General features: G+C 38.5%; 1 protein-coding gene across 1 annotated transcript; it reads right to left on the bottom strand.

The window, feature by feature from the left end:
• Positions 1-312: 312 nt before the first annotated feature.
• LOC115907598 (threonine--tRNA ligase, cytoplasmic-like) lies at positions 313-14748 on the bottom strand. Its single transcript, XM_030955578.1, has 19 exons — positions 14491-14748; positions 13720-13812; positions 12762-12952; positions 12115-12238; positions 10887-11008; positions 9977-10094; positions 9686-9750; positions 8958-9036; positions 7628-7774; positions 6914-7012; positions 6411-6577; positions 5747-5909; positions 4993-5130; positions 4414-4491; positions 4214-4314; positions 2987-3091; positions 2117-2189; positions 1287-1401; positions 313-1171 (listed from the first exon to the last, which is right to left on the bottom strand). The coding sequence occupies exons 1-19, from the start codon at positions 14740-14742 to the stop codon at positions 1023-1025; spliced, it is 2379 nt and encodes a 792-aa protein (XP_030811438.1). The 5' UTR covers positions 14743-14748; the 3' UTR covers positions 313-1022.
• Between the last annotated feature and the right edge of the window lie 584 nt (positions 14749-15332).

Here is a 15332-nt window from a genome sequence, read left to right as displayed (position 1 = left end):
ATGGCTGTGATATTTAAATCACAACTAGAGCTGTATAGCTTAGGTAACTGAGCAATACATGTAACACTATCTAAGCCTGTTAACTATATAACAACATATTTAAGTGAAAAAAATGGTAAAAATTAATCTCTCAAGAAATCCAGCTCAATTGCCTGCAACAGCAGCTTTAAAAATCATTTCTAAGCATAAACAAAACAGAAATATGGCCAGCTTCAAGTCCAGCTTACTGTTTTAAAATTAAAATTGTCCTCTGCTCCTTTTCAGCATCCTAACTACTTCCAGCAAATAAGGTAATAAATTACACACAAAGATTTTTCAAAGTGTTTTTCTTTTTGTTTTAGTAAAAAGCCAAAACAACAGCAAACAGAGGGAAAAACATAAAACACTTCACACAAAGTTACAGTAATTGAACTGCATTCTTGGCAACCACCATCACAGCAACCAGTCATCACACCAACTCCACAAGTGCCTTGTTACACTGAGACTTCCAACAAAGACTCCAGTGCATTCATAGTCTCTGAACACACATTCTGAAACAACCAAGCTATTCAATTCCACCCCCAGTCCCCCAAATTTTTGTTACCATCTGGAGCTAGAAAAAAACCTAACGCAAACTGCTCCTGAGGCACCTGTGCACTGCCAGGCTCAGGATGCCAGGTCACAGCCAGGTACCTGCTCCGTGACTGAGGGAGCTCAGCACCCCCAGCATCTCCCCTGTCCTTCCCAGCCTTCTGATCCCCACCATGGTACAGCCCTGACTTATTTCCACAGCAAACCCACCACATCAGAGGTGTAGGACTTTCTAAATAAGCATTCTGCAATTCAGGCAACCCATGCGATTGTTAAAGGAGTTGGCAGGTGCATCTGTCCTCTCATGCTTTTCCTGGAGCACCAACAGGGCTCCATTTGCTTATTTTGTGTATCCATTAACTGAAAATTCTCTCAGATGAGCATCACTGCTGTGCAGGAAGAAACAAACATTTCACATAGGCAGCTAATATTTTTTTTTCCTAGCAGCAACATCAGAATTCTTCTTCTGCATTTGCAATTTGTGAAGTCTTAAATTTCTTGAGTTTTTCAATAGTAGAAGATATTGAAATCTCTCCATGAACTTTGTTGTCTCTGGTTCGCACATTGACAGCATTATTTGCTTTCTCCTTTTCTCCAACCACTGCAAGACATAGCACAAAATATTGCACAATCTACATTAGAAAATGAGCCTAGAACAAACTTTGTCCAACATTAGAACTTAAATGATATTCAGAAATGTAAGATGCTGCAATTACCTAAAATGAAGTTATACTGAGCCAGCTGTGCATTTCTAATTTTCTTGTTTAATGTGCAACTTTGATCTAGATCCACATCCGACATAAATCCTGCTTCAAAAAACTGGTTGCAAACCTAAAAAAACCCAAAGAAACCAAAACCCTCTTGGTATTACTATATAGTTTACAACATACATTTGTAAATGCTGCAATTATTGATGTCTCCCAATAATTAATTCATGCACATGCATAATTTTGTTCTTGTGGATGATTATAAGGATTTCAATGAAGTTATTTGAAGAAACCTGCAAACACAGCAGCACCTCAGCTGGGAGACAATACAGGATAACATCTATATCAAACACGTGCTGCTCTGCTACTGCACGTCAAAAACATGTCCTCAGTCTGAGAAAGGAGTAAGAGGAGTAGGAACAAACACACTTATTCTTGCATTAAAAGGAAAGCATGGGTCAGGGGTAAAACCAACGATGGTTCAAAAGGGATGTAGTCAAGAATACACATGGTGGGAAATGGAAGAAACTGGCTCTGCCTACTTAGAGCTGAGAGTGCTGTAATGAAGCATTGGTTATATAAGGTTTGCTATCCAGGATGCTTTGTCCTTGAATAATTATAGAAGTATGTACATAATTAAAGAACCCAAAATACTTAAAATTGCATACCCCCTACTCAAGACATATACAAATTTTGGACAGAAACTTGTATATTGAAAAATTTACCTCTCCCCCCACCATGTCTCCAGAGTTATCAAGCATTAATTCCCTGTTCTAGGACGAGCATGAAGGATCTCTGAAATCTGCCTGCTGCCACAAGGAGACAAGCTGTCCTCTCACCTGCTGCGCGTATTGCTCCGAGGTGGGGCCCACAGGCACAACCATCACCTGCCGTGGAGACAGCCAGAACGGCCTGGCCAGCACAGGACAGACAGGAAACAAAGGTGCATTTTACATTTCCACTCACAGCCACAGTCATGTTCCACAATAATAATTTCTGTACAGAATTATTTACATTAGCTAAGGATGTTGGATAGTGTATTATCTCCCTCATTTCAAGTTCATACAAAATAGCAAATAGACTGATTCCAGTAAAATGACATATGGGGAAGTTGGACCTTCTGTTTTCTTCCTAGATGACTTCACAACTTTAAACAGAATTTTTTCTGCATAATTTTCACTCTTATCTATTACTTTACAGTGAAGGTGGACAGTCAGGTGACTGAAAATAAGAATTAACTCTTCCTTAGTAATTTAAATACATTCACAAAGAAATATTTCCAGATCTTATCCAAGATAAAATGATCAATCTTAGAAGTACAAAAATATTTCACATTTTACGATTACTTAATGCCTGTGTATACACAAATAACTGCTTTACATACATCTGACACACTGCTGGTACAAAAGCACAATTTTTAAGAAAAAAGGAACAAGAATAATGCAGGACTTACACATTCAATTACAATTCCTATTTTTGCATTATTTTTCTTTTTTTCTGCAGTCTCATGAAATTGTATGGATATCATACAACTTAGACCAGAAAACCAGACTTTTCTTGTAATCTTACAAATTTTGAGAAAATTTTAGGGGTATTATTTTTGCATTATAATATATGGGACAATAGGAAGGACATACAGTTTCTACATAGTCAAAGTCTTCTTAGAATTCCATTTGTTAGAACTGTTAAAGTCTTAGATTTCCACATACCATTTTCCTCCATAATTTTCTGCTAGAATAGCAATCATTCTCTCCACAGATCCCAAAATAGCTCTGTGAATAATCACTGGCCTTTTCTTGTCATCACCATCCTTACTGAAAAAAAAATGAAGGTTTTTGTTTAAAAATAAAGTTATCTCAGCTCACACACATGTAATCTTACTAATATTTTTGATTCTACTTTTAACATAAAGACAAATTTTAGTTAGTTATACTTATGAAAAGCCTACTGGTTTTATTAAAAATGTACTTCAAGTCAGCTGGCCTTTTAAAGAAATTCTAATTTAAAATAATCACGCCTGCAGCTAGTGGCAGAGACACACTCTTAAACTTAAGAAGACACTTGACTGACTCAGCACCATTTTTGTGCATTTCAATATTTTATGTACTTCCTTGCACTCTCTTTCCATCAGGACTTGCTTTTATTTTGTTGCACAGGAACTTACCTGCCCTTACTTTTCATTACTTCACTTAAATTACAATCCTGAAATTTAAAAAAAACTGGCTTTAAAAAAAAGCCAGTTCATAATAATATTATCACCTACCATAAAAACTATAACATCTACAGTAGAATATGCCACAGGACCAAAAAATTACAAATTCTTATCCATCTTCCCCATCTTCAAAATATGCAAAACTGAAACACAGATTTGCAAAAATACAACCCACAAAATGAGTACTCAAGTCAATGTGGCATTAAAATTAATTTGCTCAGTGGGCCTAGCTGGAAACCAGACAGATTTTCACTAAAAGCTGTTTGCACTTGGTTTATGTTCAAAGTTAACTAATTTAATCTGATAAAAATAAAGAACCACTTAGTACAAACATACTTGCTCCTTACGGCATGTTTGAATTTGTGTGCTGTGTCTTCCAAGGAGACACAATGACTAGGCTGAAAAAGAAAACTGACTCAGCTGAGGGGTTTTTAGCATTACTTATGATCAATTGTCTTCAAAACTGGCAGACAAGACAGAAAATGAGATTTTCCTGCATTTACAATTAAAGTGAGCTATCATTACATTGAAAAAATATCTTCAAGTTCATGACTCACTCCTCTACCCACTGGGGGTGTTTGCTCTGCCTACCAGCTGACTGATTTACAAGTTAATAATTTGTTAAATGAGCAATATAGCATTAGTACATAATGGGAATTACAGATCATGAAAGCTATTGTTTAATTTCATTTTAAAAAGGAAGATATTCAGCTTAACCACTCACCCAACGTAAGTAAGATTAAACCGAATGGGTAGCTGGAAGTCAAGCTGGATCGTGGCACATTGATGGTACCTACCAATTGCATCTTTGATTTTAATATCAATCTGTGAAGCAAAATTACACAGTTACTAAATATAGTTTGCCTGCAGAACATCTGCATTTCTGTCCATCCCAAAGTTATACTGAAATGCTGAGTCACTAACCTTAGGACCATAAAATGCTCCATCTCCTGGATTCAAACTCCATTGCTCTCCAAAGTTATTCAAGCTATTCTGAAGTTGCTGATCATAATAATGAGAGAGTAATTAAAACAAGTATAGAAAGGCCTCTCATTACTGGAAGCCAAAGCAACTGCCTTTGAAATTCAAAAGGAGTGAAAAGGCAGCACAACCTCTATTGTTCAAGCATTTGCTCGTTTATGATAAATAATGTGGAAATAGTGGTTCCTTGTATAAATATAATTTTTATAATTATAAATATATATAATTTATATAGAAAAATTTATATATAAAATTCTATAATATTTTTTTCTGATTAATCAGAAAAATATTAATAGAAATTTAACTAGTTCAAGGTAAGGGGCTAAGTAAGAATCTGAAAGTTCTGATTTTCTATAGAAACTTCAGATTTAATGTGATGTTTTCCTACAAGAATTTCCACCAAGGGCAGTATTTAGCATGTGATTTAAGCAATTTCCCCATGTAGCATGGTAGAAGTCAGTTAAATATCTATCTCAAGTACAAATATTAAGGGGTTTGTTTGTTTGCTTCTAAATTAATTACCTTTTCTGCATGATCCCAGATCTCTAAATCTCCAAGATAATTTTCTGGTCTTGTAGAAAGATGTAGTTGAAAGGTAAAGCCAAAGACAGCATACACTGACTTCAAGAAATCAAGACAGTCCTTAATTTCTTCTTCAATCTTAAACATAAAACATATTAAATACGTTAAAATTAACTCACATAAAAATGCAATTGAATCTACTGAATTCCTCATAACAAGAACATAAGAGTCCATTAAATAAGAAAGAATTAAAAATCACTTGAAAATTACATCCAAGAAATCCAACTCCATTTAACGGGCAAAGAGAGATCTGAGGTGTTGTGGCTTCAAAGCATGGCAAGAAAAGTGGTATTTTTGTTAAGCATGAGGTTCTGGAGTCAAATTGTATCCTGAATTAAAGAACATCAATTTTTACATGTAGTTCCACTAAAGTCTATGGCATTACTGACAAAATTAAGGTTTTATTCAGCAGTACTATAGAAAACAATGCGATCAACTGCTTTTTTTTTGCAGAGGGAGATGGAAAATGCAACAAATCTTACTTTCTGGGGTTTAGTTGCTCAATGCATCTTTCTAAATAAAATGAAGCACCTAGAAAAAAACTATCAAAAGCAGCTTTATGCTATACAATGGAAGAATCAAGAGTTGAAATACTTCAGGAATTTTTTTCTTGTTTACTGTTAGTTTGCACTGGGAGAGGGAAGGGTTTTTTTGGTTGACTGGTGGGGATGTGGAAGGTGCCTTTTTTTTTTACCTGTTCCATTGTGCAAAAGATGTGAGCATCATCTTGTTGGAAACGCCTTACACGAGTCAAGCCACTCAAAGTGCCCGAGAGCTCATTTCGGTGAAGAACTCCAAAATCTGCAAGTCTAAGAGGCAATTCCCTCCAGGATCGGGGACGATGGGCAAACATCAAGCTAAAAGGAACATTGAAGAACCTTCCTTTTATCCTTCTTACAGGAGATTTAGGACAACACAGAAATAAACCAAGCTCAGTACAGACAGTAATCACATTTTTAAGTATTTACTCATTCAGAGTGTCTACATCCTGAAAGACAGGCACACAGAAGAAGCACACCACTCAGTGTACTGCTGAAGATCACTGAGGAAAAAAACACTGCAAGAGTAAATTGAGACTGGTTAATCTGTATCCTTTTTGGACCATCACATCTGATGCCCACCTCTATCCAACAGAATTGGTATTTACTAGTGCTACAGACTAGTATTAGCATGCACCAACCCAGCTCAGTGCAGACATACTGCAAAGGTCTGCTTTGGGGCACTGTCAGAGAAGCTCTCTGGACACAGTCTATCATAAACATACATGACTGTGTGTATTAATACTCCTTTTATTTCTCCTCAGCCCCAAAAAGGATAAATGACATAAAATAAGAAATTTTCCAGTTGAGAGTACAAACCAATGTCCTGGACAATTCATGGGTTTAAGGGCAAAGGTTTCCTTCTCAATCTCAAATGAGAACATATTTTCACTGTAGTGCTGCCAGTGTCCTGAAGCTTCCCAGAGTTTACTGTTGAAGACATTCGGAGACACAACTTCAGTGAAATTACGCCTGCGATATTCCCCCTAGAGAACAAATGCAACATTGAAAAGGTGAGAGAGCTTTTGACAAGCAAAAGCTTGATTCTTTTCAACTGTGGTATTATGATGGCAATTTACAGGGACACAATAGGACTATTGCACATGTAGACTTTGCACAGCTGGAAAAACACAGCTTCCCTCTGCCTTATTTTGAAAAAAGTTAAATTTGTATAATCCTTGCAAAAATCTTGTATATGTTTACATACATAGATACTTCTCTTTCTGTGGCTAGCTCAGCACTATGAATGGCCTATCATTTAAGATCAGCAAATGACAATAAAGTTGTTAGGACTTCTATCAGTAACATCAGTTTATACTCACCCGTATGAAATCCACAAGAGTGTTATAAAGAAAGGCACCTCTAGGGAGGAAAAAGCAGCTTCCAGGACTCAAATCATGAAAGAAGAAGAGTTCTTGCTCCTAGGTAAATCAAAACCAGAATGTTCTAACAGCAATTCAGAGAGAATTGCAGAATGCAACTACTTCACACACATCAAGACACTGCTTGTAAAGATGGACTATTACTGCAACAAGATGATTTATGGTCTACAAGTTCTCAGCAAGACCAGTTAATTGATCTGCAGTTCTTACTCTTAGAGATTTGTAAGAACACCAAATTCCATTTGATTCTTTGACCATATAAACACACATTTCCCCAGATTTACACCTATTATAAAGAATGATCAAACCATGTTCTTTCCACAATTCCCAAATTAATTATCTTCTGTGAAAAACAGAGTGGTTTAGGTAGTATCTGCAAAGACTCTACATTAATAGGTTTCAGGTTTATATCCCTAAACTAAGGGACTAAAGCCATTAACTTCTTCCCAACATTAGTTTAATGCTCATATGCAAATGATGAGTTTGTAGAACTAAAATTTTAAAATATAAGTAACACCAAGAAGCACATGGGACTGGCTCCCCTTAAAAGTGTCAAAAAACAACAACAAAAAATCAAACCAAAACTAAAATACATGGGAAGAGAATAATTTCTATAATAGAAATATAAAAGAAGTAGACAGTGGAACAGTGTACCTTTCCAATTTTCCTATGATCCCGGTTTTTGGCTTCTTCCTGGACTTTTTCCCACTCCTTCATCATTTTGTTATCAGGAAAGGATATTCCATATATTCTCTGCAGAGTTTCCATGTCAGATTTTCCTTCCCAATATGTAGAGGAACTCTGATACACAAAATCCATACTTTAGGATAATATCAGGGGAAGAGGGATAAACACTAACCCATTCGAACATTATTGCATTTTTCCTTGGGAAAAGAATTATATGCAGTCCTTCAGCATTTGTTTGTAATACAAAGAGACTTGCAGTGCCTTTTAGTCAGCATACTAACATGGAAGACAAGCAGAAGTGACAGGTCAAATCCTATTTTATTCTGCTTAGGGACCTTGTTTTAACTCACATCATGGCATATTTTATTATTTCATGTTATGGCTTTTAAAAAGGCAGGAGTTGTTTACATTGAAAGCATAATGCAGTAAGAAAACAAGAAAGGCAAACCAAACCTAATTCTCAGTTAAATCTGAGCAGTTTTAACCCTCTACCCACTCAATCCCTGGAACTCAGGAGTTCCATACACTTCAGTTTGGAAGCCAGGAAAAGCCACAATGATGAATGTTCCAAAGAGCTCAGACTAATAAGGTTACCAAAAGTAGGATCTGTGAGTATACACCGTACATTCAGAGGCCTCTGCAAACACTGTCTCTGGCTTCCCTGGAAGCAATGCCATTTTGTAACAGCAGCACTTGCAGACCTGCTAAGGTCCACTTTATCTCCTGTACCTGAAAATCTCCTGTACCTGACAAGGTCAAAATACTATTTTCTGACCCAGTGAGTACTTAATGTGAACTTACTGCAGAACAGAGCATGTACACCCCCTTGTAGTCAGACTAAGCAGGACCCTTGTCCTGTGAAGTGCAGTGCTGATGGGAGATAGCGGCACAGTCCTGCCACAGGGGCTTAGGCTGCTCTTCTCTCCTGTGCATGGCAGAATTGGTTCCACAGCTCATCTGGTCACCACTAGCTAGAGTAGTTTTGCAGTGCTCTTCATCAGTTTAAATGAGCAGGTTACTACACTAATACTCTGATAAAAAACATGCTGGTAACTTTCACTGAGGTACTACTGCCTTAGCCAAGAATCAGTAAATGTCAGACACAGATCAACAATTAAAGTCAGTAGTTCTAGTTGTACAATGGGAACTGGAAAAGAAATGAAGAACTATTCTACAGTAAGCAAAGAAAACAATACAAAGGACCAATCCTAGTACAGTCAGCTCAGGAAAAATAAATATATAAATAAATCAATGGACCATTTATTTCAGTTTTGATGCACAGTTAATTTAAACTTACCTTAACTATTTTAAGGGCCTTAATTTTTCCAGTGTGTCTCACATGTGGTCCCTTGCAGAGATCAATCAATGGACCACATCTATATGCCAAAACAAAAAGAGTGTTCATTTCCCAGCAACCCAACATTTTTCAATACATTCACTAATGGCACACAAGCTCATGTTTGACTCATTCAAACATGCCAGCAAATATAAATATGCAGCATGAAGCAAATTCAGTGCACCTTAAATGCAACTGTGCCTTCTACCTGAAGAGGAATATTCACTCAGTAAATGCTCAGCACAACTGATCCATTTTCAAGAGCATCATAACACATTTGCCAATTCATACAGTTCCTTATGTGAACTTGTTCAAGTTGGCCAGGAAATTTTAAAGCATGCACATCAAACAGAAAATGATGTTGCCATTTTCCAACCAACTAACAAGTAACTGAATGAGCAGGTTCTTCACCCCACACTGAGCTAGAGAGAGCTTTAGTCATTATGCAGCAAGACAATGTCAGAGATGGCAACTTACTTTAATCAGTCTGCTGAAACCAGAGTGAATAAAAACTGAATTTGACATTTGTCCACAAACTGAGACCTAATCTGTCCCAGCAGAGAAAGAAAATCTCATTCTACCTATGTAGCAATATTAATTGCAAGCTTAAGTCCCAATCACACAAGAATTCAGAACTCAGAATAAAAAAAATCCCAAATTATTCTTTCAGTTCAAGTATATTCCTTTACCTGTATACTGTGGTAGTTGGTGTCTTCACCTTCTCATTAAGGATACGACACTTAAACTTATTATACTGTGTGTGGAAGCATGAAAAGCCAGAAACGTTAACAAAATGGATAATAAAATTCTCTTCAAAAACTACATTTTTATATTACAAGTGCACCAGTAAAAGATACTTCTAACTAAAAAAAACCAAAAAAACCCCAATACAAACAAAAAACCCACCAAACAAAACAAAACAACAAATCAACAACAAAAAAAAACTCCACGTCAGATCCACAGCCACTCTAAAGAGTTACCTTAAACATGTCTAACAGGATCTCCTTTTTGACTTCCAGCCTTTCAAAAGCCTGTTTCTCTTTTATGATATTTTTACAATGGTTCTCTAGTAGTGGGAATTCAGTACTAGATACACTTCTAGATAAAAAGACACAAGCAAAAGAAATATAAATTAATCATTTTGATACTCCCATTTTTCTAATGGTTTAATTTGAAAAACATGGAATGTGTTGTGATTTGTCACTGTATTTTTTGCCTTAGTTACTTACAATCAGCTGTATTTTCTAAACCCAGAAACACAGATAGTATCACTCTGAAAAAACCCATTGAAATAATTCCTTTGAATGTCTGGAACAGTCTTTGACATGATTAAATATCTGGAAGACCTATAGCTCAAAATATACATATGATTTAAGAAAAAAAACAAACCAAGGGTCAAAAAGGCTCAGCCCAGCCACAAGAGCCAGTTTATCAGCTTATGCAGATTCAGTATTCTCCCTGCCTACAGAAGGATAAGCAAGGAAAGAACAGAATTGTAAAGCTGTGCACAAGGATTAGAAAAGTAGTAAACACCTAGACAAGTTACATGCATTTGTGCCCTTTCTACAAATGACTATGGCCCCTGGAAACCAAATATGGATGACTCTTCAAGGAAACCATCCCCTTTGCCTCACAGGAACTTCAGAAAGTTCAACCCAAACACTCTGCATTTTTTCCACAGAACAGCTTCATCTCTTACAGAGCAGGTGTCTGAACACTGCTTCTGAATTTAAATATATACACAGACTCAACTGAACTGTATATACAGAAGACTATGTTTCAAATCATATTAGAGTCAGAATTATACTTTTAACATGCAGAAACAAACAAAATAATTCTAGTACTAATCTTTAATAGGAGTGTTAAAGTTCTAAGACACTGTGATTTTACCTGTCTTCAATATACATGTCATAATAAAATCCATTCTCAACGGGTGGTCCGTAGCATAAGCAGCCCCCAAAATGTCCTTCCATGGCCTCTCCAAGAATGTGAGCACTTGAATGCCAATAAACCTGTAAATGAAGTCAGCTGAGCAAACCATGAGGTCAATGGCACTGTGTAACTAAAAAGGAAATACAAAACTAGAGAGATCTGCAGGTAGGACACAGACTGGAACAAATGTTGTTCAAATTCTGAGAGAAGTAAAACAACTTTATATTACTCATTTAGAATGCTTCAAAATGAAAAGATAATGGCAGATGTGGCACTAAAGGCCCATCATACTTCAGTCTGAAATAGGATGACTACCTCTGCACAATTCCTTCAACTTAATTACTTTACCTTGTTTATTTAGAAGTTAATTTCAGTTGAAGTCTATGCACCACTAATCACATCTAAAGCAATGTAGCCAATTAGGCTGCCATTGTTCACGTTCAGTACATTTATTAATGGGCCTGTAAACTATATTACCTGAAATGTCAGAAGAGGGAAACCAACAACACAGTAGATCAATACCAGTCTGATGTTCTGACTTATTAATTGAGACTATTTCAGAGGTACTGCTATAAGATAAAGCCTTGACAGGCTCCTGAAATGTCTCCAACAAGCTTAACCACATGAATAATTCTTTGACAAAACTGAAGTCCAATCTCAGCGTATAAAGATAACATAAGCTTCAGACTGAATACCATTAAAGAAAAATCTCATTCAAGTTGCTAAGTATACATATAGTTTAATTGACTAAGAAATGTCTACTTAAGGAACTAATAAACAGTGCCAATACAAGGGGGTGTAGATTTTATTTAATGCTCAAGTCTAATATTGGACAGTTTTTAGAAAACAGTTGAGACTGCCTCACTTTGCTTTTACCATCTGATCTTCAGATGCACTGAGCCAAACCACAGACTGCTTCAAGTTCACATACAAATCAAGGCTTTCTGTGCTAACTCCTTTGAGAAATAACTTATTTATGTAAAAGAGAAGGATGAAAAGAACACAAAGACTTTACTCACTCTCAGACTACAGGCACTTAGTATCTAATCTTTGTTGAATCATTGGAAATACATTACTTGTATAGTTTTGTGGTGTTTTTTAATATGGGATTTTTAAAGCTTAATGCTGCAACCAATTTTATGTTATTAGTTTCTTTAATCAAGCAGAAACCAGAGTGTTTACTCACAGCTTGGGCTTCTTCATTATCAAAGGTGAGCAGCTCTAGAGTACAATCTCCCTCCAGCGGACGGTCCAGATCCCAGAGTTCACCATTCACTTTAGCTATGACTGCATTTGAAGCCAACACTTGACTGAAGAAACAGAAGAGACAAAAGAAAAGAATATTTAGCTTCAGATTTGTAAAAGCCTTTAGATTTCTAAACCCCATAAGATCACATCCACATCTTGTAGCACCTGAAGACCATAAACTTTTGCTTCTGTGGTTTTCTTAAACACTTGCCTACTTTTAAGGTTTAGAACCTTAAAGTCTTGAGAGGTTTTGTTTAACACTTTTCAGTGCTGGGGATCTGGAGGAAAGGCTGTTCCTTACAACAGGTTCCACTGATTCTGCTAATTCACAAAATGTCTCAATTCCCAGCAGTGCCACAGAATTAATTGGAAGCATTATGATCCCAGCACAGAATCCCAAGCATCAGAACTGTAACCAGCTGTTTCTACTACATGAATCTGAAGTGCCAATGCTTTCCAAGCAAACCAGTTTAAGGGAGCCACCACCCACTGATCGTGATATATATTTTATACAACAAGGTAAGAGACAAATGATAGTAACAGTTTTATCACTATAGAAGTACAACTCCTTGAATGTGCAGTTACCTAATTCCTACAGCTAATTGATATGGCGTGGTTTTCCAAGATTCCCCTTCAAGTGTCTCCCCATCTGTCAGAGTAATTTTGATAGATTTGCTCTGGTTGGCTGCTCTGTAAGCTAGCAAAGCATCATGTTCTTTTTTCAGTGCTTCATAAAGCTTCAGTCTGTCTTCTATGAAGCTTGGCACACACTGGAGCTGTAAGACAAATTCGATCACGAACACGTTTGTGAGACAAAGAGAATAAAAGGATTAACAGTGTTGGTGCATCCCCAGAGGTTCCAACTTGTCAAGATTTAACTGTACTGCAATTTACACTAAAATTCAGTAAAGCATTTATAAATAATAATATACAGGATAGTCCCATCCAACTTACTGACTATTTTAGAGTGATTTTCTGATTTTCCATGCACGTTCATCAATCTGGGCCTAAATGGGTCTCTGAGCTGGACCTCAGAAAGCAGCTTATATTCCTGACCCAAAATTTGCATTTGGCAGATGTCCTGGATAAATCTGGATCACTCCAACAAGCCTTCGTTTCTGCCACTACATTCAAAGCATCAGATTCAAGCCAGACAGTTCACATGAAGGTTCCTGTATTTTAGCCTAAGGTGAGTTTTTAAGCTCTATTGTACTACATCAGTGCTGCCAATATCCCTTCAACCATTATGAATGCTCATCAACCACCACCCTCCTTAGGCACCACAAAACCACGAGCTTTATTTTCCAATAACCCAAATCCTTTTGTTACATAAAATGTAGAGATTTAATAATTTATCAGTAACCCTACTAATGGAAGATGAAGCTCTTGAATAATATGAGTTTTTTTTTCTCTGTGCTATAGCAAGCTTTCTTCCCAAAAGCTGGGATTTCAAAATACAGCAAAGTATTCCAGATTTGAGAGCCTTTTCTGAACCTGTCTGAAAACCACTCCTGTTACTATGTGGTATTAAAGAACCACTTACATCATTCTGGTGTTGGTTCACAGCTTCATTTTCCTTTTTCTTTTCCTCTTTAATTTGATTCACTGCATCAGCTGGACTTGCACTGGAGACTTTCTGAAAACAGTGAGAATACAAAGTATACCCCTATTATACCATGACCTTTTTTTTCCCAGCAATCATCAAAACAAACCAAATCAGTATAATATATGGCTAAAAAGGCAATTACAGGGAATAAGGTATGTCCTCAGTACAAAGATTTCTCATGGTACAGCTAAACTGCATCCTTTTGATGTTCTGCAGACACAGCAATGCTGCTCACCAAGCAAACTCCTCTCAATAAAATTTCCCAAATTTTACTACTACAACTATCCCTAGCAAAATTGCCCCAGAGAGGCCGTTGGAGGTCCAACCAGAGCAGTGAGCAGTCACAGCAACTTTCAGTCGTGTGATACCTCGAACAGGTTGCCTGGTGATGCTGTGGATGCCCATCCCTAGCAGTGTTCAAGGCCAGGCTGGATGGGGCTCTAATCAATCTGGTCTAGTGGAATATGTCCCTGCTCACGACAAGGTGCTTGTAACAAGATGATCTTTAGGGACCTTCCCAACACAAACCATTCTATGAACCTGCCGCCTTGGCACAAGGGTAGAGACCGCTGCCCAGTGCTGCGGGCAGACACCGCGACAGGCTTCTGCTCGGCCTGGGCACAGGCGGCTCGGTCCTGTGAGTGTCCCGTCCCTTCCCTTCCCGCCCGCCCGGGGTCACCGTCCCGCCCCGACCGGCCCCGGCGCTACCTCTCCGCCGGCCGGGGGCTGCGCCGGCGCCGCCCGGCCCAGCTCGGCCGCCAGGCTGCGGCGCAGGTGCAGCAAGCGGTAGCGCAACTTCTCGTTCTCGGCCCGCAGCCGCTGCAGCTCGGGGCTGGCGCTGCCGGGGCAGTGCAGCTCCTGCGGCTCCTTCAGCCGGCCGACCTCCGCTGCCAGCCAGCGCAGCTCCCGCTCCTGCCGCGACAGCCGCAGCTCCACCGCCTCGGCGGCCGCCGCCGCCATCTTGGCCGTGGCGCGCTCCGCCCCGGCCCCGCCCGCTGCCGGCGGAGCCCGCCCGGCGCGGCTGCGGGGCCGTGCGGAGCCGTGCGGGGCGTTCCTGCTCCCATCGCTCCTTTTAATTGAGCAAACGGCTCTTTAGAGCTCCTGCTGCTGTGCTGGTGATCAATCTGCCTACCTGAGGCCGGTGAGCAATTGGGAAGTGTCAATATCCACAGAATCAGTTGGGGTGGAAAAGACCTCGGAGATCATCGAGTCCAACCTATGACCGAGGACCACCGCGTCAACTGGACTATGGCTCCATGTACCACATTCAGTCTTTCCTTAAACGCTTTATGAAACAATGTCATTGTTAAAACGTATTGGTCGATTGCATTCTTGACTTCAATGTCAAATAAACACTGCCAGAGCTTATTTGTAATGGATGCTTCCTGGCTGACACCATTTCGTATGAAATCAGGCTGATTGAAACTATTCAGCATCTTAGCACAAATTGCAGAACTTAGCATGAAGGTAAATAATTTGAAGATGTTTGAGTTGCCAGGTGTTAGGACTCAGAGCTTGGGAGGATTGTACAACTTCTATTGCACAGCCCA

The sequence above is a fragment of the Camarhynchus parvulus genome, chromosome 10 (genome assembly GCF_901933205.1).
Source record: "Camarhynchus parvulus chromosome 10, STF_HiC, whole genome shotgun sequence".
NCBI lineage: Eukaryota > Metazoa > Chordata > Aves > Passeriformes > Thraupidae > Camarhynchus > Camarhynchus parvulus.
This window is presented reverse-complemented; position numbering and strand designations above follow the sequence as displayed.

What these genes read in the sequence shown, in the direction of transcription:
- LOC115907598 (XM_030955578.1), bottom strand. Translation starts at nt 14,742, where the DNA reads ATGGCGGCGGCGGCCGCCGAGGCGGTGGAGCTGCGGCTGTCGCGGCAG. An exon ending in TGAACCAACACCAGAATGAT is followed by an intron (nt 12,953 to 13,719) that starts GTAAGTGGTTCT and finishes TTTGTCTTACAG; the next exon opens with CTCCAGTGTGTGCCAAGCTT. An exon ending in ATCATAGGAAAATTGGAAAG is followed by an intron (nt 7,013 to 7,627) that starts GTACACTGTTCC and finishes TGATTTACCTAG; the next exon opens with GAGCAAGAACTCTTCTTCTT.